Consider the following 27,843-nt stretch of genomic DNA (forward strand, 5'->3'; position numbering starts at 1 on the left):
TCTGATTAATGCACTTTATTTCTAAAACATGACCTGCACCAGCCATAGTGCCACACTTCTGTATGTACATATATATACACACACACACACACACACCCAGACATGCGCGCACACACACACACACACACACACACACACACACACACACACACACACTCTCATGCGCACACACACACTTTCTTCTAAATCTGTCATATAAAATATATAATCAGACACTCTGGCTGTTGTCCTGTTATTTGCACTCTGAGCAGCTGTACATGGTGTTGGCTTGCTTTGCTGTGCACCTGCACAGCCATAGAAACATCGCACCTGTACAGCCATAGAAACATCTCACCTGTACAGCCATAGAAACATTTCATCTCTGGAAAAATAATTCTCTAAAAGCAGCCCTCAGGGACGACAAGGGCTCATAATTAAGACAATTATTACATACACTTTAAAATCCTTTAAGCCAGAGGGCAACACATACCCTCAGGGCTTGATATATATATATATACCTTTTATGTATATATAAAAGATTAAGAAATTACACACTTAGAAACTTACAATAAATAATGTATATGCAGGCCTTTCAAGAGATAAAATTCTACCCCCAAATATTAAAACTCTGGGAAACTGTAAAAGCCTCATGAGAATTGTGACACTGAAGTAAATCTCACGTCATTTGCATTTTTCCAGTCATTTCAAAAGGACAGTGTGCCCACATGCCCCTAACGGGGGCAGTTCCACCCAACCTGTGGGGAGGAGGGGCAGCACCTTGCGCAGTGACATCAGGTTAGCGCCCCCTTCTGGTGAGGCTGGTGCGTGCACTTCTAAAAGCCCAGAAGACAACCTGGCTGAGGACCCTGTGGTGGCGGAGTGGCCTGCTGAGAAGGTCCGATGTCACAGTGCAGAAGGGATCCACAGAGACTAAGACACAGAACCGGTTCCGCAGAGTAGGTTCTGTGCGAAGGGTGAGATTCGACAGCAGGTTCTGCCTGAGGCCATGTGTGTGTGGGCCTACAGCATGTTCATGATGAAGTTGTACATCTGGTTGAGCACAACAAAGTGCACTGGCAGGCAGGAGCGGCGGTCCTGCGTCGCAGGGTTGCATGTTAGCCAGGAGAGGGCGTTGTACTGTTCCAACACAAACCTGCACACACACACAAGGAACAAAGTACACATCAGTATGGGCCACGTTGGACTGTGGTTGGATTAGTGTGTGTGTGTGTGTGTTGTGTGTGTGCTTTACCTCAGCACGTCTGACGTGTGGTTGGAGTCCAGCGGGTGGGAGTGTTTGCTATGGAGGAACTCGTCTGACTGCACAGAAGAGACATGCACATGCAGAGAGGCCTGGGGAAGGAACACACACACAGCACAATGAAGTCAAAGGCACATTTCCCTTTTAGTAAGGACCTAGACAAGAGGTGTGTGTGTGTGTGTGTGTGTGTGTGTGTGTGTGTGTGTGTGTGTGTGTGTGTTAAACTTCTTTGACTTGACAAAATGATTTAGTAATCCAGCATACCAGACATTAGGGCTGAACGTTTTTGTAAAATAATCTAATTGCGATTTTATCCCCCCAATATTGCGATTGCGATTTAATATGCGATTATTGCATACCTGTTCTTTTCTGGATGAATTGATATTAATGAAATATTTTTTTTTATTTAGGAAAACAAGCAGTTCTGTTTAAAAAGAAGCCGACTGGTTCAGTTTGTTGTACAACTTTCTTTGGCCCTATAACAGCGATAAAATGGGCAGTTACCGGTATCTTGTTTCATTTGATTCCATTGTTGCTAAGCCTGCTTCCAGGCTCAACAGTCATCCTACCAGATCTACTTCATAGGTGTCCCGTTATTCAGAATTAATAGCCACTCCACCAGCCAATCAGAAAAGATTATTTCTTCTCTCTGGGTGATAACATCAGTTAGCAGCATGCATGTAGCCTAAGAGCCTTAGCTGGTAAGCTAATGTTAGAACAGCTGTGTCAAAGATCCTTGATTACTAGCAAGATAGAGCAACGTAATTCGTTACTATGGGAGCAAACCCCTCTCTGGCTGTGCTTTTGGTGGTTAGCTGTGTCAACTACTCACGGATAACATTAGGCATTAATTCATTAACTGTGACGCCGCCAACCCCGTTGGATATCACAAATGCCCCCTCTGTCACTGTACTCTAGTAAAAAAAAAAAAAAAAGTTACCAGCACAGGTGAATGGCTGCTATGTAGGCCTAAACAGTAGTGAGAAGTTTTAATAGTTTAAATTGTCAGCTGGAGAAGTTAACAAAGTTACCAGCGAAAGTTGTAGCACAGGGGAATTAAGAGAAAGGAGCTAGAACCAAGGCTTTGGCAGGTTCCAGCAAAAGGTAATGAAGAAGTTTATTTTCAACCAAAGTAGCTCCACTGCTCAGACCTTTGAGGCATATATGAGCTTAAAAACAGGCATGAGATTGTTGTTTGTAAGTTCATTATTGTGAGATCACAGCCCATCACTCTCACTTCCAGCAGCCTCTCCCCACAGACCTGTTGGCCTAATAACAACAGCTCTGATTAGCTGCCATGCAGGTTCATATGAGAGTAGGTACAGAGCCTTACTAAAACGTTTAGTTGCCCTGTGTTCCCCCATAAAATAGGAACAGTCCAAATAAATAACTTTAAATCATGCTTAATAAATTAGTGTTGCAGCAACGCAACTGCAACTCCAAGAATTCCTGCTTACTTGCTGCTCGACTTCATAAGTGAAAGCAGCCAACTCTGCTGCTTGTGCAAACTTAAAATCGAAAATAAACTTCTCAGGGCTATATTTAAGTTGTTGTGGTAACATATTGTATATGTTGTGCAATATGTAAGGAAACTAGGATTTTATATTTTATTAATTAGGCATATTTTCCACCGGACATTCTGCCCATTAATATTTTTTTTTTCTGCCAGGAAACTAGACGCAAGACCAGACGATTTCCGGCTGTAGCCAGCTAAAGTAAACCTTGGTGTGTGCACGTGTGTGTTTTAGGGCTGTGCAATTAATAAAAATGTAATTTTTAATTAAATAAATTGAATTAAAATAATAACTTGTGCCATAATCAAGTAGCCCTAATCAACACACAGGCCCTGTGTGTGTGTGTGTGTGTGTGTGTGTGTGTGTGTGTGTGTGTGTGTGTGTGTGTGTGTGTGTGTGTGTGTGTGTGTGTGTGTGTGTGTGTGTGTACCTTGAGGAAGAGGGGGCACTGGTTCTGTGCCTGTGGACAGGCAGCCCAGAACCAGTCCGGTAATGGTTCGGCTTTGGCAGTGGACACAAAGTAGCCCAGAGCCAGCGGCTGCTGCAGGATGTTGGGCGTCTCCTCGCGAGGGTCCATCCTGTCGGAATTCTGGCCCTGAGTGAGGGGGAGAGGACATTAGCACAAAGATACACATACATCTTCATTTGGGCAACAATCATATTTTGGACTTGTCCTCAGGGGAGGCGAGTGAGTTAGCAAGTGTGTATGTGTGTGTGTATGCCTTGTTGCCATCTCCTCTATGATTGTGTGACCCCGGCGAGCGTTTGAGGTGATGTTTGGTTCTGTGCACCTTGTTGCCGTCTCCTCCATGATGATAGTGTGACTGCGGGGAGTGAATGGGGTCGTGTGTGTGTGTGCACGTACCTTGCTGCCGTCTCCTCCATGGTGATAGTGTGAGCCCGGGGAGTGTACGGGGGAGGTGGTCGGGGAGTTGGGCAGGATGTTTATGAGGTCTGGATCCACCAGATCATTGTCATTCAGCAGGTCCAGAATCCCGTCCATCCCATCCATACCGCCCGCTCCATCTACACACGAGAGAGACAGAGAGACAGAGACAGAGACCGAGAGAGAGAGAGAGAGAGAAGGGGGTTGGAACAAAGATAAATAACTTCATGGATGAATGGACATATGAGTACTATCTGAGTTCAAGTTTGAGCATGTAGTTGGACTTGTGTGCGTGTACCATTGGCGTTGAAGCCCAGATCTGTGTCTGCCGTGTATCTGGAGGCAGTGACCTGTGTGTGTGTGTGTATATGTGTACCATTGGCGTTGAAGCCCAGGTCTGTGTCTGTGGTATAGCTGGAGACGGTGGCAAAGGCGGAGGTGGGGAAGACGAGGATGTGTGTGCAGGACGTGTCCTGCGGTGTGCTCAGCTGGGACGTCTGCATGTTCAGAGTCGTGCTGCGCCCAAACACACTGCCCGTCGACACGGAGTCTGCACAGGGGACAGAGACAACACACAAAACATAGGAGTTAGAAACACACACACGGAGCACGTAGGCAGTTGGCAGAAGGGTAACACACACACAGACGTTATCCACAATTGCACACAGACAGCCCACCCCACAGATGCGGAGTCCGCCTACAGGACACACACTTTCTTTAAAAAAAAAAACAAAAAAAAGACAGAGCAGAGTTCACAGATGGTTGCGTCTCACACACACCTGGCATGACGAAGAAGGAGGCCTGTGGCTCTAGTGCGACGAGGCAGGCACTGAGGATGCTGGGAGTGTCAGAGACAGAGATGCCGCACATGCGACACATGTCCCTTAGACGCCGTGTTTCTGACTGCAGACGCCGTCGACTCAGCAGGATGCTCCAGTCTGGGGGGGGGGGGGGGGGGGGGGGGGGAAGAGACATATGTCTGTTATGATGTTTGTGACTGCTACTCTGGCCAGACATTGTCCATATGCATGTTAAGATCTTAGATGATCCATCGGAGCTCGTGTCTGGTTAGTGCTTATTACCTCGCAGCTCTCCATGTCCGATCCGGCCCAACCGGCCAATCACGATCCGCCACGGCACTGATGTCATCTGGACAAGCCCCAAACACCACTCCCACAGCTTCTCCAGTCCCATACGTCGCGCTGAACCCTTTCTTCTGCGAGCCCTGACACACACACAGTTATATAACCACAGTATTTAAACAGGTCATACTACAAGCCATGCATTATTGAGGAATTACACTGGCAGACTACTCATTATAATCACACACACACTTCTTTAAGCTTGGAAAGAATTTATATAGTGGACTGGTAGTGGATAATGTTTTACACAATCAGAAATAGCAACACATGTGGAGACAACAGGAGAGATGGATTAGATGACCAACATAAGTCTGCAGCATCAGACACACAGTACACCAGGGTATCTGCACATTTTCCAAGTGCAAATTTAAAGACTTAAGACCTTTTCACGGCAAAAAGATATATACGACTGTTTGCTTTTGAAGCTGGCTGTACATATTTGGTTGTGCTTACTGGCTGAGGCTGACTGTTCTTCACCTGTGTCTGTAGTAGCCTAGGCTACTTGCCAAAGACATGTGCACTGGACTGGATTCCCTTCAATATTTTTTTCAAAGTTAGACTATGCTATTTAAATATTTTAATAGGCCTACTTTATATAATTTACTATGTGCATCTATTGTCCCATATGCAGCACAGCAAATTAAAGTTAATGCACTACTTTACATTTTGCATACCGGTTGTATCTAAACCAACCTGGCTGCAACCAACCTTGACTGAAACATTGTAAAACCATTGACTTGTTTTAAATTAATTAAGAGACAGGTCCTCCCCGCATGATCCTGCTGAAAACTGCTGGTTTCATCTCAAGCACGCACATATTATGAACGCACGTTTTTTATTTATGTAGCCAGTCGCCGACATAAAAAAAAAAAAAGGTTATATTTCACAACTTTTGCAAAGTAGGCCTACTGGGAAACGCTGGCAAGCAAGCTGCTGGCAGATATTACAGGTATTATAACTTAGACATATATTTTCTTCCCTAGGCTAGGCCAACAACACACGCTGGAAAGATGCAAACAGATCAACTTAACATGTACAGTATTTCCTCCTGATTGCGAAAACGCTTGTTTTCCTTTTCTGTCAGTTCGTGGTTCCTTCATAAATTGCGCAGCAAAATATCAGATGAGTGACAGAATTTCAGAATTCAATAATTTGACCAGCAGTCTTCACGTCCATAGTTTGTGAAACGATGCTGCGTCCGAACAAAGATTCTAGATGCCAAGTGCAACTCCAAAAAGGAGGACAAATGAGCGTCTGGCTTGAAGCTGAGCCGGACGCCGGACAGGGTTTTTAAAATCCATATGTCCGGCCTAAATTCGAACGTATGGCCAACCTCCAAATCGCTGGTTTAACTGGTTTACCAACTCTTTCTCCCGCTCATTCTACCGCTCACGTAGGCTACCTGCCTATCTCTCAGGCCTCGGCTACACCACGAAAACGTCAGGCATATTTGTGCATACTGTATTATTACCGTTTTCACACCTTTACACACACGTGAAAAACATCTTCACTTTCCACTACACTTCCTCCCGTAGTCACTTATACAACTGCGTTTTAAATTCACGAAACCGGATGGAGACATCACTCGCTCTCTTGCACTCGCTGGCGGTCCCATACGCACATTTAATACCTCCCTTTCGAAAAATTCAAGACATCCCAGACAATGCAAGACTTTTTTTAGACCTTAAAAACCGAAAGTTATATTTAAGACTTTTGAAGGATCCGCGGGAACCCTGTACACCAGTCGGGGACATGGATGATGACACAGGTCTCGAGCATTACCGTGTCCACACACACACACACAGCTCACCGGTTGGGGACGTGTATGTTGATGACGCAGGTGTCGAGCATCTCTCCGTGCTGGTCGGTGCAGGAGCCGAGGAGCCAGCGCTGGTCATGTGACAGGCAGTAGGCCAGGAAGAGCACGTTGTACTTCTGTGCTGCCTCGCCGAACGTCTCGCCAAGCTCCGTCTGCTTGTCCTTCACCGGGGCCAGGATGAACGGCGGCGTGTACAGATGCACACACTCCGGACGCTGCAGGAGGTCAAAAGTCAAAGGTGAGCGGTCAGGGAGGGGGGTCAGCTGCACAGGTGAGCAGAGAGAAAGGAATGTCCCTTTTTAGATCCTATCTTGAGGTGAAAAAGTGTGATTGCTACCTAGCTTTAGCTTGGTCCAGGTGCATTGCATATAATTACATTCAAATAGAGCAGCTCTCTGGTGGGGTCAAGGGGGACCCGAGACTGGTTTGTTTGAATGGAATCCTATGGGGTACATGTGACCCAAGCTAAAGCTAGTTAGCCAGATGTTTTTTGAAAATGGGAAAACGGTCATCTCCATCTACTGGAATATCTCTGGTGCAGTCAGACCCTCAACACAGCAACACAAAAACACATCTAACCTCAAATTCTCTTTAAGAGGATAAAATTGAACACTTTTCAACACTTTAGTCTGTAAGTAAGTATAAGTATGAGTATATATACTCTTTTGATCCCGTGAGGGAAATTTGGTCTCTGCATTTATCCCAATCCATGAATTAGTGAAACACACTCCGCACACAGTGAACACACAGTGAGGTGAAGCACACACTAATCCCGGCGCAGTGAGCTGCCTGCTACAACAGTGGCGCTCGGGGAGCAGTGAGGTGTTAGGTGCCTTGCTCAAGGGCACTTCAGCCGTTCCTACTGATCGGGGTTCGAACCGGCAACCCTCCGGTTACAAGTCTGAAGCACTAACCAGTACCACGGGCTGCCCCCAAAGACTAAGACTATACAGACACGCATTTCAAAGAGAGCTGAACTCTACACCTTCAGGGGAAAAACCAGTCAGTCTACATGGTGATGTGAACGCACACTCTCCCTGTGGGGCTATATCACTGAGAGGCCTTGAGGGCAGCAAGATTAGATGATTCTATCTGACTGACCAGAGGCTCCATTTGTAATGAAAATGCACCATTTTGCGGAGTTCTTTGCTTCTAGTCTCCGAGTGTGCTCATTCCTGCTGGGGTCTCACCTGCGGGTCCCTAAGGGCGTTGTGAAGCGCGAGACCGGGGCCGAAGCCGGTCAGGGCCTTGATGTTGGAGGTGGCGGGGAGCGGGCGGCGGCACTGGGTGTAGACGGAGAAGGCCAGGGACTTCAGGTGCTGCGAGTACTGATGCAGCTCCTTCGTGTGCACAGGCTGCAGCAGGTACCGGCACGGCACGATCTGATTGCACACACACACACGGAAAACACAGAAGCAGATGCAAGATTACCGACAGCATACAAGCATACGTAGCTTCATTTAGGCGTGCGTGCATATTTATGTGTCTTATACACTATTAGATTTCCTGATAAGCAAGGACAGCTGCTGATATGCAAGTGTGTGTGTGTGTGTGTGTGTGTGTGTGTGTATTACCTGTATGCTGACGGCACTCCTGATGTGCAGTGGCAGCTCCTGCAGCATGTCTGCGTAGCAGCGTAGCAGGCCCAGGGTCCAGAAGCTGTTGGGTGCGTTTCCGCTCCCCTCTTCGTAGCTGAACGGGTCCAGAATGTACACGACGATGGCAGGGGGGTAACTGGGAGCGTGCGAGTCCCCGTCTGTTGGTATACCCACCTTCTCCCGATCCATAGTGCTGATGGACACAGACACACACACACACACACACACAGTATGAGTATGCATTCATTGAGTGAGTCCTAGTGCCTATGTACATGTCTCTTAATGTATTCACAGCAGACATATCACTAATGAATGTAGTGGTCTTATGCGTGCTGTGAGAGCATGAGAGAGAAAGTGTGTGTGTGTGTGTGTGTGTGTTTGAGGAAGTGAATGAATGAGTGTATGAGAATGTGTAATAGAGTGTGTGTGTGTGTTTTCTGACCTCGGGATCGGCTCAGTGGGGGTTGGGGTCTGGTTCTGTGTGTCTGCGGGCTGGGTGCTGCTCTGCTGGCTGGGGGCCCCGACGGAGGGCATGCTGCTGGGCTGGGAGCTGGAGCTCTGGGGACCCACAGGGGTGGAGGAGGAGGAAGAGGAGGAGGAAGAGGAACCCTGAGAGGAGTGTGACGATCCTGAGGAACTCTGGGAGAGCAGCGACATGTCCAGTGACTGGGAGGCCAGGTAAGGAGCTGCCGCACGGAGACAGAGTGGGATCATCGTCAACATCATCATCAATCAACCACATCATTATCTTTTCCATCCTCAGCACTCAATCATTCTCAAATCTCGTAATCATGATCCATCAATCAATCAATAAATCAATCAATCACAATGTTGTTGTAGACTTATTATCAAGTCCATTACACTGTTAATTAAACTCTTTTCCTGAGGCGGTCTCCTTACTGATGCAAGAGAAAAGTAGTAAATGCTGTATATTTATGATAAACCTCCAGTACAACTTAAGGCCACATTTCTCAAAGATGAACTCAAACAGTTTATTACAACACTAAAACTCTTTGCTGTTCTTCGGAAGTATACACTTTGAAGCTGTTTTCATGGGGAAAAAAAAAAAAACTTAAAGCAACCTTGAAATGGCTTCAGCGTAACTTCACAGTCTTCCTCGTTTCAGGAATTGGGATCTACCTGGCCTTCCACCCCCACCACACTGTTAACCTGCTACTCGTTGCTGCACCTGACATGTTAGCTAGCTACTGTGTCTCTTTATGAAAAATTGTCCCACCCCTTTAGCACTCAGGATTGGGTCTCTACCGTTATGACGCACTAATGGACTAATGTCTGAATTGGCCCTCTTGGGCTGTGATTGGTCTAAAGCAGAAATCCTCGGCCAAGACACGGACTGCTTTTTTTGCTCATGATATGTCTTGTAAAACGTAGTGGACAACATAAAAACATGTTCCGGACAGGGTCAATACTTGATTTTCTCCCGAGGTGGTCTTTAAAAATGAACAGGCAAAGTGTTAATGTTAGGGGGGCGGATATGAGTGTGTGTATACCGAGCTCGTGACGACACGTGTGGGCGAAGAGCTTGAGTCGGGCCAGGGCTTCGCTGCTGCTGGAGGTGGAGTTTTTCAGGAACCAATCGCTGAGGGTCTGCTCGGGAGGAGGCGTGGCAGGGCTGGTGTCGCCCACCCGCACGATTCCGTCTGAGTACGAGGAGCAGATGGGCCGGTGCCGGCCCAGTCGACATGCCTGCAGAACACACAGAGCCAATCATCAGCCAAGTCCATCATAAATCCATCTCCAAAAAGCGATCCGTATGAATGCGTGCATACAGAGTATATACATGTATATACATGTATGTAAATGTTAACTACATAATTACAGAAAATTGTGTACGAAAGTGTACAAGTGATCTCCCTCGGAGGGGGCAGGCCCTGGTGTGTGAATGTGAGTGTGGGCCCTGTTGAGGGCGAGTATGTGTGCATGTGTCAACCCCATAAATGGCAGAGGTGTCCTTGATAAGAGCCAGGCCCGTGTGTGTGTGTGTGTCTAACCTCGTAGACGGTGGAGAGGTCCTTGAAGAAGAGCCGTGCCCTGGCGATGAGTGCGGGGTTGTCGGGGCAGAGCACCAGGTAGGCCAGGTCCCTGTGGGAGCCGTAGGGCTCCAGCAGCAGCTTCTCCCAGTAGGGCAGCCCGAACGGAGACAGCACCACGTAGTCATGCTCATAGCCCACCAGGAACGTCGGGATGGGAAGGGGCTCTGGAGACTCATCCGTACCTGTGGAGGAGAAAGAAAGAAAGAAAGAAAGAAAGAAAGAAAGAAAGAAAGAAAGAAAGAAAGAAAGAAAGAAAGAAAGAAAGAAAGAAAGAAAGAAAGAAAGAAAGAAAGAAAGAAAGAAAGAAAGAAAGAAAGAAAGAAAGAAAGAAATGAGGACCCCTACTGGACATCATGACATACATGTGTATATATAGAAGTGTGTCGGTGTGTGTGTGAGCGTGCGTGCGTACCATAGGAGCCGCGTCCGGCCATCTTGTGGAACTGCTGCCAGGTGAGCGGTCCCTGCACACCCCACGAGCGCATGGTGCGCTTCTTCTGCACGGCATCCTGTAACACCGGCTGCAGGAACAGCAGCATACGCAACACATCCTGAGAGAACAGCTGGCTGGCGTCCACTGCTGCGAGAGGAGAGAGCACAGTCAGTCCAGATGGTTCACTATACAATACATGCTGTATGAAGTATATAGCATAGCACGCTGCATGGAGTCAGTCATGTTCAATCTGTACAAAGTGGTGGCAGTAATATTAAGTATACAGTGTAGTGATAACAGTAACTACAATATTCAGAAACCAGTAGTAGTAGTAGTAGAAATTGCAAATAGTCGTAGTAATGTTCAGTATGCAGTTCAGTGTGTAAAGTTTCTTCATGAAGCAGTAAGTGTTACACAGTATACTGTGTCCTTTTCAGTGGGTAGTGTCCTGTGCGTAAATGTGAGTCTTGTTCAGTATATACCTTGTTCAGTGGGAAGTGTTCTGTGTGTACTAGGAAGTTGTGTTCAGTATGCAGTATGCTCTATATGCAGTTCTGCATGTACGGTTCTGTGAGTAGTGTTCAGTGTGTAGCATGAGTATGCATGCTCACCGTTGCTCTTGGGCCAGTGGTGCAGGCAGGAGCTCCTGACCAGCGCCTCATCCACCTTCCCTCCGGACATGTTGTCCATGAACTGCCGGCCATGCTCCAGCGCCAGGTAACAGTCGCCACGGTGATCCCGCTCTTCCAGACGTTGTGGGGGGCGTGGCTGTGGGGGCGTGTCCAGTGTGGTCAGCGAGGAAAATGGGTTGGTGCACTGGTCCTGCAGGAGGAGGAGCAGGTCGGCAGGGAGACGTTCGCGATTGGCCGACGCTGTCGCCGCCCGTACCGTCTCCAAATGCCGTTCTGCATCCCTCGCCGCATCCGAGCCCCGGCCCATGATGTCCAGCTCGTCCTCCAGAAAGAGGCCGGAGCCGTTGCCGTAGCGGCGGTTGGCCACGGCGCTGAAGCCGCAGGAGCAGGCCTCGGAAGGCGGCTCGAAGGGGGCGGCGGCGGCAGTGCCCGCGGCCTCACTGAGATACACGCCGACGTCGGCGCCACGCAGGTTCATGTTGCACACGCACAGACAGCAGCTGTCGAAGCTACAGTCCTTAAAGAGGTTGAGCAGCGACTCGGACAGGATGAGCGTCACGTAGAGGCTGTGCGCCTCCGGCAGCATCGGCACGGTGGGAGGCCGGCAGGTGGACGGGGTGGAGGCTGGCGAGTACAGGTCCGAGTGCTCGTACTTGACCGAGCCCTGGGCACTGGCAGGACCGCGTGGTGTGCGGGGAGTGCGCGGGGTTCGAGGGGTGGGGGCAGAGAAGCGGGGCGTGGCGGGGGACGGCGAGGGCAGGATGCCAGGGGTGGCACTGTTGCTAGGCGGCGCGCTGTTGGACATGAGGGGCGTGTGTGTCTGAGGAGTGTAGGACTGGTAATCTGTGTCCAGGCCACTGGTATCACTGGGCAGGTTACTGCAAACACACACACAGAGTTATTGCTTGTGACACGTGAAAAAGGTGCGTGTGTGTGTTGCATGTTATAAGTGTGAGTGGGCATATAATGAGTGTGTAATACATGTAATAAAATGTGTTTTGTGTGTGTAATATGTATATAATAAGCATATTTCTGTGTGTGTGTTTGTGTTTGTGTGTGTGTGTGTTTTTGTGTGAGTGTGGGTGTACGTGTACCTGATGGTGGGCATAGGCTGCATCAGCTCCAGTTTGCCCAGCGTCCAGCTAGGTCGGTACACACACTCGTGGGGCACCTTCATGGGCACCATACACTGGCTGGGCAGAACCTTCAGGGGAGCGAAAAGCGAGCAGCCTGCAAACGCCTGGCACGCTTCCGCTCTAAACACAAATGAGAAATCCTGCAAACACACACACACACATTAATAAACCACATCAAAAGCACATGGGCTTGAATCATGAGGCCAGAGCCATGTAGAAAAGCCCATTCACGTGGTCAGAGTTCTGATTGTAGAGTGTTCTGAGTAGGGAGTGTTCTGGATACAGATGGGCCTTTTCCACTAAGGGGTAAAACCGCGGTGTCTGGGGTAAAGCTTTTGACTTTCTATTTCCATGATTGGGGCCGGCCTGGGGCTGCGGCCCAGACGGCCTCAGGTCCCTAATGGAAAAAGTGGGGGGAGTGTTCTGGGTAGGGAGAGTGTTCTGGGTAGGGAGAGTGTTCTGGGTAGGGAGAGTGTTCTGAGGGTGCGTGGTTCTAAATATACCGAATGTACCACCTAAGACTCCATGTGACCCGGTCAAGGCTCAAACAAAAAGGTGACCGAGCCTTTGCAGTTACAGCACCATGGCTGTGAAACCAATTGTCCAGTTGAATCACCATTCCATATCAATGCTTATGAATGGTAACTATAACAATCATAGTAGGACGATGGTTGAGCCTGAAAGCAGGCTTAGCAACAATGGAATCAACTGTAAACAAGCTAACTGCCCATGCGATCGCTGTTATAGGGCGAAAGAAAGTTGTACAAGTCAGCTTCTTTTTAAACGGAACTGCTTGTTTTCGTTGAAGGCATGTCTATTGCAACCGGGTGATAAGCGGGATAGCGGCCTTCGAGGTGTCCTAGTATACGGAATTAATGGACCGAGGGCAAGAGGCAAAGAACTCCGACACGCAAGTCCATTCATTCCGTATAACAGGACACCTCTGCGGCCGTTATCCCTTACGTATATCATAAATAAATCTATCTGAATCGGAATCTGGAGTGTTCCGAGTGGGGAGTGTTCCGAGTGGGTACCTTAATCTCTGATGGCTTGGGGCTGCAGAATCCCTCCTCCACCTCAACCTTGAAGCTGCCTCCGAGGCCTGCCCCGTCCAGCAGCGTGAGGCCTCCTGGACCCTCCAGACCTCCGTACTCCTTACTGCCCACATTCATGGGAGAGTAGCCAATAATGTGCTGCTCCAGAGATGGAGGGGTGGGGAACATCTGGTGCAGCAGGTCTGCTGAGCCTGGGAGGGAGAAGGAGAAGGTGGAACAGTGAGAAACGACACGGTTTTCCAAAAAACAATCAACCAAATTATGAAGCAATGTAGAGGAGCCTATTAAGAACATTGGAAAGAAGAAACTAAAGCCCAAAGTACCGGTAGCAGATTGTCTGGCCCTAAACTGAGAACATAAATTGGCAGAATATCTTTCTACGGTCAGAGATAGAAAACAGAACCTGAGCCTAACCATCATGGTAACCAAAAGAACACATTATGTGGTCACTGCATGACAGGTGAGGTCGAGACAGAGATGCACTTCCTCCTACAATGTACATCCTTCAATCACACAAGAAGCCTTTTCTTCAACAAATTCAATTCAGAATTTCCTAATTTTAATGAACTTAATGACGTATCAAAATTAAAGAGACTATTAGGAGAAGGAGACAGGTCATATCTTGCTGCCCAATATTTATCAACATGCCACAACCTGAGGGACAATGAGTGACACTGACACAAAAAAAGCATCCACAATCATATATGTGCGCACGTACACACACACACTTTTATTTCACTTTCTTTCTTTTATTTCCTTTTCTCATGGAAATCTATTGATATGTATGGGTGTGTCTAGATTTATTGTATAATGACTGCTTTGGCAATATGAGTGACCTTTTCATGCCAATAAAGCATTTTTAATTGAACTGAATTGAATTGAGCAGTTGAAGAGTTGAACTATCTGCAACCGCTAAAGTGATCTCTAGCAGAGACTGCAACTGCTCCTCATTCAGATGGACACTTACTGACACACGACAGGGGGTCTGGGGCGGCAGGTTTGGACTCTCGGCTGCTGAAACGCTCCTCAGCTCCATGTGCCGCTCTCCTGGACCTAGGCTGAAGGACACACACACACACACAAAACCAGATAACTAATCAATAAGTTAAAAGGTAAACTATGCAGTATTGGCAATTTCCTTAGTGTTTTCTCGGTTTTTGCTTCTTTTTCGCTGGCTCGGTCATGACGAATGTCTGAGAAACTCCATCGCTACCTTTTTCTAGCCGGTGCCTGGCGTGTATTAGCGTAAAGCAGTAAAGCAATTCGTTACACTCGTTATACTTCCTGTCTCTGAGGCCGTCGGCCCTCCGGCCCACAGTTGCAAGGGTGGTTTTTCCGCTCACAGGCGCTAGGGGGATGCGACACGGCCACCATTCAACCCGAAAAAAGTCATGTAACCACTCCAATGACTCTGAAGCTGTTAAATGAAGGTAAATTAAGCTAAATAAAACTTGAATATTAAGCTAAAAAACCTGCATAGTGTGCCTTTAACCCGCAAATCCGGATAACCTTCGGGTTAGGGTGGTTGGTGTGTGTGGTTAGAGTTAGGGTGGTTGGTATGTAAGGTTAGGGTTAGGGTGGTTGGTGTGTGTGGTTAAGGTTAGGGTGGGTGAGGTGTGAGATTAGGGGTTAGGGTGTGAGGTTGAGGGTTAGGGTGGTTGGGGTGTGAGATTGAGGGTTAGGGTGGTTGGGGTGTGAGGTTGAGGGTTAGGGTGGTTGGGGTGTGAGGTTGAGGGTTAGGGTGGTTGGGGTGTGAGGTTAGGGTTAGAGGTGGTTCGGGGTGTGAGGTTAGGGTTAGAGGTGGTTCGGGGTGGTTGGTGTTGAGGTCCTCACCGTGTGCTCGTCTTCATCAGAGTTGAACAGGTGCTCCAGGTCGTTGATGGACACGGTCAGATCTGAATCATGGATCAGACTGGTGGAGGGAGCAGTTTTACTGCCTGCCGCTTCCTGGCCATCTGTCAAACAAACAAACAAAAGATAATTAGTACATACACAAACTTTAGGCATCTCTAAAAATGCAACACACAAAAATGACATCTTTAAGGAGCACGCACACAAACAAACACTCTTAGAATTTACACAAATCAAGCACCAGATATTTCTGTATGTTTGTTTTGTACAGTGTTTGAAGCCATTAAAGTCTCATTATTAAAGTCTCTCACCATCTGCTGCTGTTGTACTGTTGTCCTCCTTCTGCAACACACACACACACACACACACACACACACACACACACACACGTCAATGGAAACACAGATAGATTTGATCAGCCTCACAAGTTCAAAATCAAAACTGTAGGAAAAACAGAAGTGGTTGCACATAAGGATCTTTGCTTCTAATAATTAATTTCAACTGTACAACCCTAAAAGACCATTTCACAAAACTACAGAGGAGTGTCTTGGCATGCGGAACAGGGAGCAATTACAAGAATGGACAGTATGGTAGCTTTTTAAGGTGTTTTTGATCCATATAATGGTTCAATAAAAGGACTTTAAAAGTCAAAGCCTCTCTTCGCCCCCTCTCTCATCTTTCCTCACCTTGTTCTTCTTGCTCTCCCTCTCTGTGGCCATCTTGTCCTTCTTCTCGGTGAAGCTGAACTCCTCATCCCCTTCCAGGAAGGCGTACGGGTCGGCCTCGGCCTCCCCCTCCCCATCCCCATCCGAGAGCGCCCCTGCCAGATGTGAAGTCTGCTGCTGCACATACATCTTCACCCGCTCCTCACACACCTTCAGAGGACGACCTGACGATGCCATGGCCCTGTGGGACACAACAGCCAATCAGCACAACACAGGAAGAGATGGCAGCCAATGACAACACAGTAGGAAGAGGCCACAACCAATCCAAGAAAAGATGGCACGCAAAAAAGCTACAGCCCTTGCATGACGGTCATTAGTGTTCAGAGCACTCCATAAACACCACACAATGGATTCACATCATGCAAACCGCATGGCTATTGCAGGCTAGCTTGAGTGATAAGGGAACACTGTTAGTCTTGGATGAATAGGCGTTAGCTAGAACCCTAAGTAATGCTGTAACTAATCCCAGGTACCCCTAGACATGCACAATGATCATGATTTGTATCTGTTCAGTCAACAAAGTCATCTGCATTTGGATCGGCCCCTGGAAATTAACGTGATGTATACCGAAAGTTAAGTTAAATAGGAGAGATATTGTATTTGGTCACCAAATGTGATTGGTAGTGCAAGTGATGTGTCACCATCACCACCACCACTCCTAAATTAAGTTAACAACAATAACTAGTCAGTGTCATCCAGGAATAAGACACTTTTTAAATCAAAAACACTCTGGGAAACAAAATGGCTTTACAATAGCTTTACAGCTTTACAAATCAAAACAATGCTTCCACATTGGAAATGGAAAACAAGAAATGAATACAGTCACCAAAATCTGTTTTCAGAATAATAACTCGTAAATTCGGGAAGATTCAGTATCTGTTTATGTTGCATTATTCCCGTTTTTCCCAATACCATATTTGGATTTGGCTGTATCCCTAGTACCTCCTCCAGAGCGTGTAGTGTGCTGTAGTGTGTGTGCTAGTACTCTTACTCTGTAACCGAGATGGTGGAGTCTGCTGTAGTGTGTGTGTGCGTGCTAGTACTCTTCAGGCTGTTTTATGCTTCTGCGTCGACTCCACGCAATGACTACGTCGTTGCCTCGACGCCAGCGTGAACCTTTCGAAGTTCTGCGTCGCTCACCACCTGGTAGTCAGAATGGTGAACTCCATAGACTGCCGTGTATGCAGTGTCCTGTGCTGAAATATTAATCTTATTTGTTTGGCCTTTTCTTGCTTAGATCTTGTAAAAGTTAGAGAAATAGACACAGTACATTCTAATGACCTAGTTATTGTTACCAGAAAATAAGTGAGGTTATTTCGAGGTGTCTGCCAGCCAGTCTGTTATGACAGCAAGCTGACTTCCCACAGCTGCCCCCAAAGTACTAACCTGACTGCTCCATGTGGAAACTTTCCGTTGGAGAACGTTTGGAAAGGAGCGAAAATACTGGTTAGCTGATTGGATAAACCATCTGTCTATCACCACCTATGTTGGTTATCGACGGGCCAAATCAAAGTTTTCTTCTAATGCCTTTGTTTAACATACAATTAAGTTAGGTAACGTAACTAACGTTAACGTTTTTAAACTTAACATTTGTATGTGACAAACCTCATCAATGACAATCCTCACCAAGTTTTCACGATACACTTCTGAAGAAAGCATATTCCTCCATTTCTCATTAAATAGGCCTAACCAAGATTCAGGGCTACCGAACACAGACTGGAATCGGCCGTGAGGATGTCTGTGTCGTTCATTCCTCCCAGCTGCATTCACAGCTTCCCCAGGAATACGTTCTAATTTGGATAAAACTTGTGCAATAGCTACGCTCATCTCATCTGTGGATGCCGCCATGTTGTTTGTTGCGTCGCACCTAAACCCGCCTCAAAACCAACGCACGCTGATTGGCTGTTCGTTGATCGCTGATTGGCAGAAAGATGCCAGACTGAGACATTTTACAAACGGATAACTCCATCATTGTAACCGAAATCTGTCTGAGTTTATTTGCAAAGCATGTTTCTATTCCCTACAGTAGGCTGTTTGAAGCAGACGGCTATCAACACACAGGGCAAGTTGACCAATCACAGTCCTTGCGGTCTGCGTCGCCTCAACACAAAGTTAGAATTTTTGGTAAGTGTGCATCAGAAAACGGCGGACGGTTTGGAGGGGGTACACGGTGACGCACAGGGCTCTGGAAGGCTACGCTGTCGATTCGATGCAGAAGCATAAAACAGCCTTTACTATGTAACAGAGATGGTGGAGTCTGCTAGTGTGTGTGTGTGTGTGTGTGTGTGTGTGTGTGTGTGTGTGTGTGAGTGTTGCGCGGGTTTGGTCACAAGCAGCCCGATATTTTAATCAACCCGACCGCAACTCGGACTGCGAATATTAATTAGGACAAAATTATACCTGACCCGCCTTGGCTGAATGAAGCACAAAGCTTTACTGAAGCACATACACTGTTTAAAGTCACAGACACAACGAACCAAAGTAAATTTAATGCATGCGCGAACCTACAAGGCCTATACATAGCCTGTGTACCATAACATTTATTCCTGCAGGCGCCTGCTCACTAGCCTAGAAATCTAGATGCACCCTAGCGGCAGCAATGTGGGTCTGGCTCGTCAGACTACCTGCTCGCGGCTGTAGGCTAACATGGGCAGGTGGTAAAGTATCAGCATAATTTTACTGAGCGACTCAGGTCTTGTACCTAGTCTAAAAAAGCTGTTCCATGTCAGCATATAAAGCTATCTATTGCTTGCTTGAGGTCTGGGAATTGCACTTACTCGGTTTGGCTGGGAGGGCTTAGTCTACCAGTGCCTCGTTTGTGACGAGTTACTGTATGTTGGTCGTGCCCGTTTTGTGGCTGTCATACTTTTAAATGGCTTTGCAAGAAGTACATAGAACATAACTTGCACTACTGTCATCTTCTATAAGAACCTTTCCAAATATTTCCCATATATGGCTTTTCCTGGAGGGGTGTCTTATTTCAACTTCTCCTCTTCAGCTTCTTTACCATCTCCATCTCTACCGTCTCCACCTATGTGGCAAGTAGGTCTACTGTATGCTTCAACCAATGATATCTTTGAAAAGCAATTATGAGTTAAATATTGATGCTAGCCTTCTCGTGATACTTTAAGTATTTTTAAAAAATATATATATTTAATTAATTTTAACTGACCGCCAATTTTTTTTATGACTCATAACCGCTTAATTTCAGGCGGACCGCGCAACAGAGTCTGGAGTCTGCTGTAGTAGTGTGTGTGCTAGTACTCTTACTCTGTAACTGAGATTGGCGCGTCTGCTGTAGTGTGCATTTCCCCCTTTAGCCGGTCAGCAGGAAGTTGAGGAGCGGAAAAGTCCTGATGCCGTCGCCCTGGCAACTTGTAGTAGCGCCAGGGGTTGGGGGCGGAGTCCTGCTGGGGGTCGACGGCAGAGCCCACAAACACTGTTGGCTCAAGGGATTGTGGGTAGCCGTGCGGGAGCGGAGGATGCATGATGTCCAGAGCACAATCCTCCGCCTTCTGGGGGGGCGGACATGAGTCAAAGGTGGATGAGGAGGAGGATGAGGGCGCAGGGTACAGGTGCAATGCATTATGGGATGCTCTCTGGGCGTGACCGTCCTCCAGGTGGCAGGGGTGAGGGCTTAGGGGGGGTGGCAGGGGGGAGGGGCTGAGGTCGGCAGACCCGGGGTCGGCACTGGAGTGGAGCGCCGGCGGTTTGGAAGAGGGCGTGGACGCAGCGGATGAGGTTGAGGCGGTGGCGCTGGGGTGGGGGTGCGGGGGGTACAGCCTCTGGGAGGACGAGGTGGGCGGCCCCTCCAGGCTGGGGTCCTCGCACAGGGAGCCGCGGTGGTGGAACGGCGTCTGCGACCGCTTGGGCTGCTTCTCTGCCTTCTCCGGTTTCTCCACCCCCAGCTTGTGCTTGAGGGGCGGGGGGGTCGGCTGGCCTAGGGAGGTGGGGGCAGGGGGACCTGTGGGGGGGCCGGAGCGCTGCTTCTGGCTCTTGTGCCTGTGGATAGAGGAGAACAAACAAACACACACACACACACAGGAGATCGCATCACACACTGAAAAACTGCACTCCTACACACATCACACAGAAATGGCAGAAATGCTGCACTCCACACACACAGCTTTGATGCATACTTGAAGTACGTGTCTTCAGTGTCCCCACATACAGCACTGTGGCAGACTACAACAGGTGGATTATCTGTTCTCACCGAGAGCAGACTTGAGTTCAGTTGTGTTTAATGCCCTGGACTACAAAAGGGGTGTTTTGTGTGCTGCACTCTGACAGTGGTGTGAAGCGCTCTATCGTCTTGACCAGCGTTATGTGCGGAGGAGGTGTGTACTGTACAGGTGTGTGTGCTCACCTGGAGCAGTTGCATTTGGTCCTGTGTGTTGTGTCCACAAAGTCCCAGTTGCTGGTTTTCTGCGGCTCCTCCTCCGATGTTGCACCAGTGACAGACGACAACTTCCTCCTGACAGACAAACACATCAACATCTTATAAGTGTGCATGCGTGTGAGTGGAACTTCCTCGAGACAAAAAAACACACACAACATCTTTCATACAGCGTGCATGTGTGTATGCGTGTGTAGTGTGTGAAGGGGTGTTAGTCTGTGCACGTACTTCTGTGCCCGGTTGAGGTTGCATTCCTGCCACACGCACTCGACCAGCTGATTGGCCAGGCTGCGTGGGATCTTGCCACCATGGTGACCGCTGCTGTCCGATCTCAGGCCATCCGACGCCGCGGAACACTTAACCCACTTCTGTGGAGGCTGGGAGTCTGCAGGGAACCGAGACAACACAGTGTCTTCATATTGCTCGCTCAAACAGACACACACACACACGGTCTGTATCTGTGTGTGAGAGGCATGACATGGTGTCTGATATGCAGTATGTAGAACCTGACCTCGCCTAAGCTCCCAAACAATTGCCACCCCTCCCCCCACAAAACATATCAATCAACTGAATTAGATTCGAAACCAGGAGTCGGCAACCGGCATGCGGCCCTTCTCTGTTGGCTCCCTGGCTTTGTTTTAAAATAGAAATTAATAAAATATTTTTTACAATGTTAACATTTATATTATAAGATGCAAATATTTTTACAACAGTATTGAGCTTTAATACATCCTTATGTTATGAAAATGTGAAAATATGTAGCCTCTAAAATGTGTAAGAAAACACATGTTTATTTGAACGCGTCATAGTGTCACATCCTTGCGTCCCTTTAACTTGAGTTAGGCTTGAGTGGACAAGCAAGCGATGGTGTCAAACTCCCTAAAAAGTCATAGAGTAAAACAGATCAATTTAATAAATCAATTAAATGCTTGGACGAATGTTTGCCTTCACCACCACTGCGGCTGAATTATTGGCTTAAAGACGCAGCAGTCTATTTTGGACCACTCAACTGTTTGCTTATCCTAAGTTCTGGCTTGTCATTGAATTTTTTATTATATGTATTTGCTAACCTTTGATTCAGGTGATGTTGATAAGCTAATTCAGACCAATAGGCTGAAGTCTACGCATTTAAATTGCATTTAAATGGCTTAAATATTGATGCGGCCCCAGAAAGTAAATTTTTTAATTTTTGGTACAAAAAAAGTAAAGGTTGCAAGCCCCTGTTCTAAACAGACTCATCAGCCAAATTGATCCAAACCCACCAAAGCCACTACTCCATGCATACACGTAAGTATGACACTGAAATATGTTTAGAAACACATAAATATGCATTAAAAAAATATATTATTTCTTGAGGTATATTTTGTGCTCATTTTTTTTTAATGTCTCTACATTTTTAAGAGGCGCGCAGGTAAACATCCATCTACTTTTTACATAATTATAGCTGTTGCCTTTTTCTTCTTCATTTGCAGATATCGTGATGCATCATAGATTAATCAAGATGAGACAATAAAGAGTGTGTGGAGTATGGAATAATCTGTGCATGTGTTATGCCTCAAAGTAAGCCTTTTTGGTCTCTTGGCATGCATGCTGGACGTGACATTGGGGGTGTGGCTGCATCGTCGATTCTACATTTGATTTTGAAGTTCAAGATTGAGATGTAATTTCAATCAATTTTCGACTTAAGACCAAAATTGTGACAGCCCTTGTGAATATGGTATGTGTGTCTGCTGTTATGTTCTGAGCATGCATGTGTGTGGGTCTACTTACATATTATGAGCGTGTGTGTATGTCCTATTGTGTGTGTGTGTGTGTGTGTGTATATATATATATATATTACCTGTCTGAGCCTCCTCTGGTGATGTTGGGGGTGTGAGGGTAACAGAGCAGAGGGCGTGGTCTCTGTTGGAGATGGCAGAGGACTGGCCAATCGTGTAGAGGCTGCTGGAAATGGGGGTGGGGCCTGAAGGAGCGATGACTGGGATGTCGGACTGGGCCGCCAGGACCAGACACGCCGGGTAGACCATCCGCACACCCGCTGCAACACACACACACACGGAACAGGTTAATGGGTTCCTTCAGTATCTATCAGTATACACACACACACATATGTATATGTGTGTGTATGTATGTATACATGTATATGTGTGTGTGGGTATGTATGTATGTGTGTGTGTGTGTTCCAGCTCACCAACTAGCACTTCCACAGCCGCCAGAGAGTCATCCTCCCAGTCCAGATCCTCGGGGTGGTCATCAGGCGCAGGCTTGGTGCTGGGGCTGATGGGATAGAACTGTTTCCACTCTTCCAGCAGCTTTTGAGTGGGTGGGTCCGAAAGCTTAAAGGACTGGCCGGTGAGAGTGCCACTCAGGCCGTACGGACTCAGAATCACTACGCACACAAACACACACAAAACACAGAGTTAATACTGTAACCTAAAGTACTTGCCATTCAGTGTCGTATGGACTCCACACACAAACAAACACAGAGGTATTGATAGCCTGTGGTGGGTCCCCAGTCTTGTGTGCTTATGGACCCAGAGTGTTACCTTGGAAGGGGGTGGAACTGTGCTGCGTGAGTGCCAGGTGATCCTCCGTCAGCAGGTAGACGGGTTGGTGCTGGTTCACCTCCACGCTGGTGCACACGTTACTGTCACCGTGCAGGAGGAAGGTGAAAGAGCAGGACAGGTGTTCGCTGCAGACAGAGGAGGAGAGGTCAGGGGTCAGCACCATGAGGATGTGAGGCCACTGAAGTCATCTCTGTACTCAGAGTCATTTCAGCAGCATGATGGGGCAGTCTGCAAAGGGCTATCTCTGTGCAGCTGTACATCTACACTATGTCGAATAGAAAGCAACGATAAACTTATCTAAATGTCTAAGTTGATTTCATTGTTGTTCTTTATACGATGACTGAAAAAACTCATGTAGCCTGCTGGAATCGCTGGAAACATAGCCTAATTATTAGTGTTTGTCTGTTGTTCTTCGACAAATACCTGCCATTATAATATGAATTTCTATAAAGTATACTATAGCATGCTGTCTTTTGCACCCAGGCAGTAGCCTACTTGGCAAACATCCCATTTCCCCCCAGTTTTCAGATTGTATCTGATGGTTATTTATTCCCTTGCATCCATACTTATTGACTATGCGTTTGTTATGATTTTCAAGGCTTCCCAAACTGATAGGCTACAGTGTTTGTGGACACAACCCGTCACTCAACTGACACTCAAGAGTGGGAGTGTGTGTCTACCAACATGTAGGAGTGTTTGTATACATGTGTAGACTCACTTGGTGATGGGGGTGTCATTTTTTTCATTTCCGTGTGTATGTGATTAGGTGTATATATTGTGTGTGTGTGTGTGTGTTTGTATGTATGTATGTGGCTTATGTACACGTGTGTGTGCGTAGCCTCACCTCTTGTTGATGGGCTTCTCGTCCTTCTCGTAGGGCTTGACGAACCAGCGTCCAATGCGCACAAAGCCGCGATTGAGCAGGCAGCGCTCCAGCAAGTTGTGGATGGCTTTGAAGAGCAATGTCCGCGCCTCGTACGACAGCCCGCTCTCCCACACACCCTCCTCATTACCTACGAACAGAATACTCAGATTACTCACACACACATGCCGACGCATCTGCGTCTTGTAGGCCAGCCCACTCTCATTATTCCCTATGGAGCCCTGTGAGTAGGCAGGCGATGACATAAGTTACCAAAACATGGCTTCGACAAGCAGGGTGTTGCTTCCGCCTTCAATTCCAGAAAGTTGTTACATTTTCACTTATAACATTCCAACATAAACATGCGTCTCTAAAACTGGGAAGTGGGAACAGACCCCCCCCCCCCCCCCAATTTCTAAGGAAGAAACATCCATGACAATCATGGAAAAACTGGGTCAAAGGCAGTGTTCGGTCACAGCAGGAACAGTTATGCATGTTTAGGTGACAGATCTGAATCCTTTCTATTGTTGACGATGTTTCATGATGACGATGTTGACATGTTTCATGTTATCTTGACTGGTCCGTCCTATTGTTGCCATGGCTGTAATAACATCAAACAGCCAACAGCGCAAACATTATGTAGGTTACACGCTCATAACTCCCAATCGATCAGACCAACCCAACCGCCAAGAGCAGCTAGTCTAGCACGCCAATGGACATGCACAGCCTTCAGCACATTCACAAATTCTCACACAGACATTAACACACACACACACACACACACACACACACACACACAGTAAGTGGGCAGGTAAGACAGGCGGCCAGGAGCAGGGAGCGAGACGGGAGTGGAGGAGAGCACTTACTGGAGAGCTCGTGGTGGATGAGCTCGGCGAAGTTGGGGTCGTCTCCCCACCAGAAGAGCCAGAGCTCGCGGCGGCCGGGACTCTGGTGGCGACGCCACACACTAAGCACGTCCGCCCGAAGGCACCGGCTGAAGCTGCACAAGATGGGGTCCTCCTCCGTCACCGGGAACACGATGGGCGACGATGACGGGCCCTGCCACACAAAGCAGCGCCATTTGATGCCCGTCAGGTCCGCCTGTGGAGGGACACACGCACAAAAAGCCTCAGTTTCAGAGCCACAAAACAGACACCTGCTTAAGCAACAGTTCCCTACATAATATCACTGCAGTAGAACACTACAACATGTCAGGGTGGCTAACACTGGTTGTTGGCATGACATCACTACTAATTTCACCTTTCACCAATGTTACCATTCTCTTCTTGAGAACCTGCTTATCTTATTACTTTGGTGGACATAATAAATGTTCTTTATTCAAACTTAATGCCATATTGAAACTTAGTTTGCCGACACCGACTCCTTATAACTTGTAAAAGTGGTGAGTCCATAGTCCTGCCATATATATATATATATATATATATATATATATATATATATATATGTGTATGTGTGTGTGTGTGTGTGTGTGTGTGTGTGTGTGTGTGTGTGTGTGTGTGTAAAAGAAGGAGCTTGTTTTGGATGATAGTACTACTGCAACCACAGAGAACCTAGATGTTTTCACTATCGGTTTCAAATAAACTGAAACCAAACTTCACACAGCAACCAGAACATATAGGAAAACAAATTAAACAGGTTTGCCACTCTTTAAATGTTGACAGATAACGTTTAAAGCTATGCTGTCTGTGCAACAGGTCTGCAAACAAGCAATCACGCCTCATCTAATAAATGATTTGGGAGAATATGTCGGGAAATGCAAATACGCAACATAAACAAGTATGGGTCACGAATTGGCGGCTGTTGTCACAATGACGCAAACTACAAGTCCTGTTCTGGAGTACTTCCTTAACGGTTAGCCTCTCTACCACAAGTGTCTTCTGTTACAATCTGTTAGTGTAATAAAATACAAATAAACGTGACATCACGTCGTACATAACCGCACGAAGCAAATTGATTCTTGGTAACGTCATTACTGGCAAACGCATTTCTTTAACTCGGCTGTCCGAGCTTTCGTTCTGCTTTCCAGATGACCGTTTTTGGCATACGTAATGATTTGTAGGTTACCCAAAACTTAATATCAATAAACAAATGCCAACAAAAGTTCCCGAATAAGCTGTGTAGTAATTAATGAGGATGTGGCTTGCTAAGTGCGCGGACAAGTTCATGTTAACGTTGCTTAACTTCAACCGCAGGCTTCCCACATTCGATTCAGCTAGCAAGCTAAAGACACTCATGCAAACCAATGACGTAGCTAACTAGGTAAGTTTGCAAACGTTAGCTATTTAGCTACCAACCGCTCTTAAGGGAAACAAGACTTCTCTTAGTATTTGCCAGTTTAATGTTAACCACCACCAGTGTATTATGCCTTGAAGTTTGTCCACAATGAAACGCTTACGTGTTAACAGAATCTTTCACGACGTGCCAGTGCCACCAATTAAGCATTAGAATAACTATGCCAAACTCGTAAACAAGCTCTAATTGTTGGCCCCGATGTGCCTGCAAGTTAGCTAGCCAGCTGCATACTGGCTAACTGGCTAACTTGCAAAGTTGTTAGCTAACGCCTGGTTGTCTCAAGTTAGTTTCAAAGCAAATTACAAATACATTTTTCTCAAGACATGTCAGACACCGTTATGCAATTCACTCCACATATTATGAAAAGTCAGGCTATTCTCCAACATAAATGCAACAGTATTTAAGGACGTTTCTACAATTGATCACGCCTGCAATTAATGGACAGGTCGGCATGTAAACGTTAGCAATTTAGAGGCTCAACAGGCCTTTGCTAACGTTAGCTACTATGCAACAGCTAATAAGCAAGCTAGAGTTAGCTATTAGTGGGCTAGCTGAAGATGGCCTCTGGCCTCATAGTTTTTTAAATCTCTTACCAGACAAAATAGATTGGAATGACAGTCCTCCAGGCTCGCCCCGTTTGGTACAAAACAAGAACTCATCTTCAAAAGGTGGTAGTCAAATAATCCATTATTTCAGACCACAAGAAGAGTGATGTGGAAAATGATCAAATACTTGATTTCAAATATTTGATCACACACCGGCTTTGAAACAAGTCGTTGTAAAGTGCTATTAGCTGGCTTGCTACAGCTCTCGCCAATTCATCAAAACCTCGACTGTTTTGTCTGACTGCTTGTTCTAAAAGAAATGAAAAGCAAGCGAACGCAGTGCTTGTTTAACTACCTGAATTAAAATCACCACCATCTCTACATGGTCAATAGTCCAATGCACTCATAAATTAAAGTCTACGAAGGAATAAATATTACTAAAAGCACCAGAGGTGTGCAGACAACTCTCCCCTCCCCCTTTGCTTGGCACCTAAGCTAGCCAGCTAGCTAGCCTGCTCGCTAACTACCGTTAGCATACAAACGAGCTAACGCTATCTGGTTGTATCTCAGTGAAGCAAAGGTGACCAACCACAAATTCACCCTGAGTGGAATCTACAATCTCCCGACTTCGTGTCCTAAAACAACATATCATAAAATCAACCTAAGTTCTAACGCCAGTAAAACTAATTAAAAAGTCCGGCTACTCATGATTGTGATTTCAAGTCCTGCAGGTTTCCATTTGAATTCATATGCACTGCTCTCTTTAATGGCGGCCAAAGGAGGAGCTCCGCCTTCTTGTGCCGATTGGTCAAAAGGCAGTGAAGAGTTCGGAATATCTGACGTTGACATACAGTACCTCTCCGGCACAGTCTAATGTATATGGCCACAATACGTACAAGTACCAAGTTTGGATGATGGATATAACTTTGAATCTTCGCTTTGAACTAACGTAATTATACTACTACGTACGGAAAATAAATACATGTCTGAATACTCATAGACCTCTTTCAGTTATAATTTTAGATGTGTGTTGTGAGCTCTTTCCATTCCAACTGCATGTTGTAAACGGTATAGG

The 27,843-nt window shown here is 46.8% G+C and overlaps 2 protein-coding genes across 3 annotated transcripts in view; one reads left to right on the forward strand and one right to left on the reverse strand.

The window, feature by feature from the left end:
- The window catches only part of zgc:112083, a 29,166-nt gene extending 27,741 nt beyond the window's left edge, over positions 1-1,425 (forward strand). The window contains exon 11 of the transcript XR_006024436.1: positions 1,407-1,425. The gene's annotated coding sequence lies outside the window, so the exon portion shown is untranslated. The remainder of the gene's footprint in view (positions 1-1,406) is intronic.
- On the reverse strand, positions 1-27,551 carry LOC121687865 (mediator of RNA polymerase II transcription subunit 13-like). Of its 2 annotated transcripts, none has more exons than XM_042066998.1 (30): positions 26,817-27,551; positions 24,777-25,011; positions 23,893-24,061; positions 23,028-23,173; positions 22,673-22,870; positions 22,322-22,519; positions 20,710-20,866; positions 20,452-20,559; positions 19,356-20,087; positions 16,047-16,266; positions 15,672-15,702; positions 15,343-15,464; positions 14,477-14,567; positions 13,489-13,700; positions 12,413-12,594; positions 11,298-12,196; positions 10,666-10,830; positions 10,212-10,435; positions 9,711-9,906; positions 8,642-8,885; positions 8,176-8,392; positions 7,792-7,983; positions 6,593-6,816; positions 4,723-4,865; positions 4,420-4,578; positions 4,017-4,190; positions 3,620-3,780; positions 3,185-3,349; positions 1,232-1,332; positions 1-1,132 (listed from the first exon to the last, which is right to left on the reverse strand). In XM_042066998.1, the coding sequence occupies exons 1-30, from the start codon at positions 26,880-26,882 to the stop codon at positions 1,000-1,002; spliced, it is 6,264 nt and encodes a 2,087-aa protein (XP_041922932.1). In that variant the 5' UTR covers positions 26,883-27,551; the 3' UTR covers positions 1-999. The 2 variants fall into 2 exon arrangements, with proteins under 2 accessions (XP_041922932.1, XP_041922930.1); XM_042066996.1 differs by having other exon boundaries at positions 10,666-10,833; positions 26,817-27,550.
- Positions 27,552-27,843: the final 292 nt, after the last annotated feature.

Source organism: Alosa sapidissima, chromosome 17 (assembly GCF_018492685.1).
Source record: "Alosa sapidissima isolate fAloSap1 chromosome 17, fAloSap1.pri, whole genome shotgun sequence".
NCBI classification, from domain to species: domain Eukaryota; kingdom Metazoa; phylum Chordata; class Actinopteri; order Clupeiformes; family Clupeidae; genus Alosa; species Alosa sapidissima.

Bases quoted from the DNA above. Each gene is read 5' to 3' on its own strand.
- LOC121687865 (XM_042066996.1), bottom strand. From the start codon at position 26,882: ATGAGTTCTTGTTTTGTACCAAACGGGGCGAGCCTGGAGGACTGTCAT. The intron at 23,174-23,892 runs GTGAGGCTACGC...CTCTGTCTGCAG, and splicing joins GAGAAGCCCATCAACAAGAG to CGAACACCTGTCCTGCTCTT. The intron at 22,520-22,672 runs GTGAGCTGGAAC...TGTGTGTTGCAG, and splicing joins GGCTGTGGAAGTGCTAGTTG to CGGGTGTGCGGATGGTCTAC.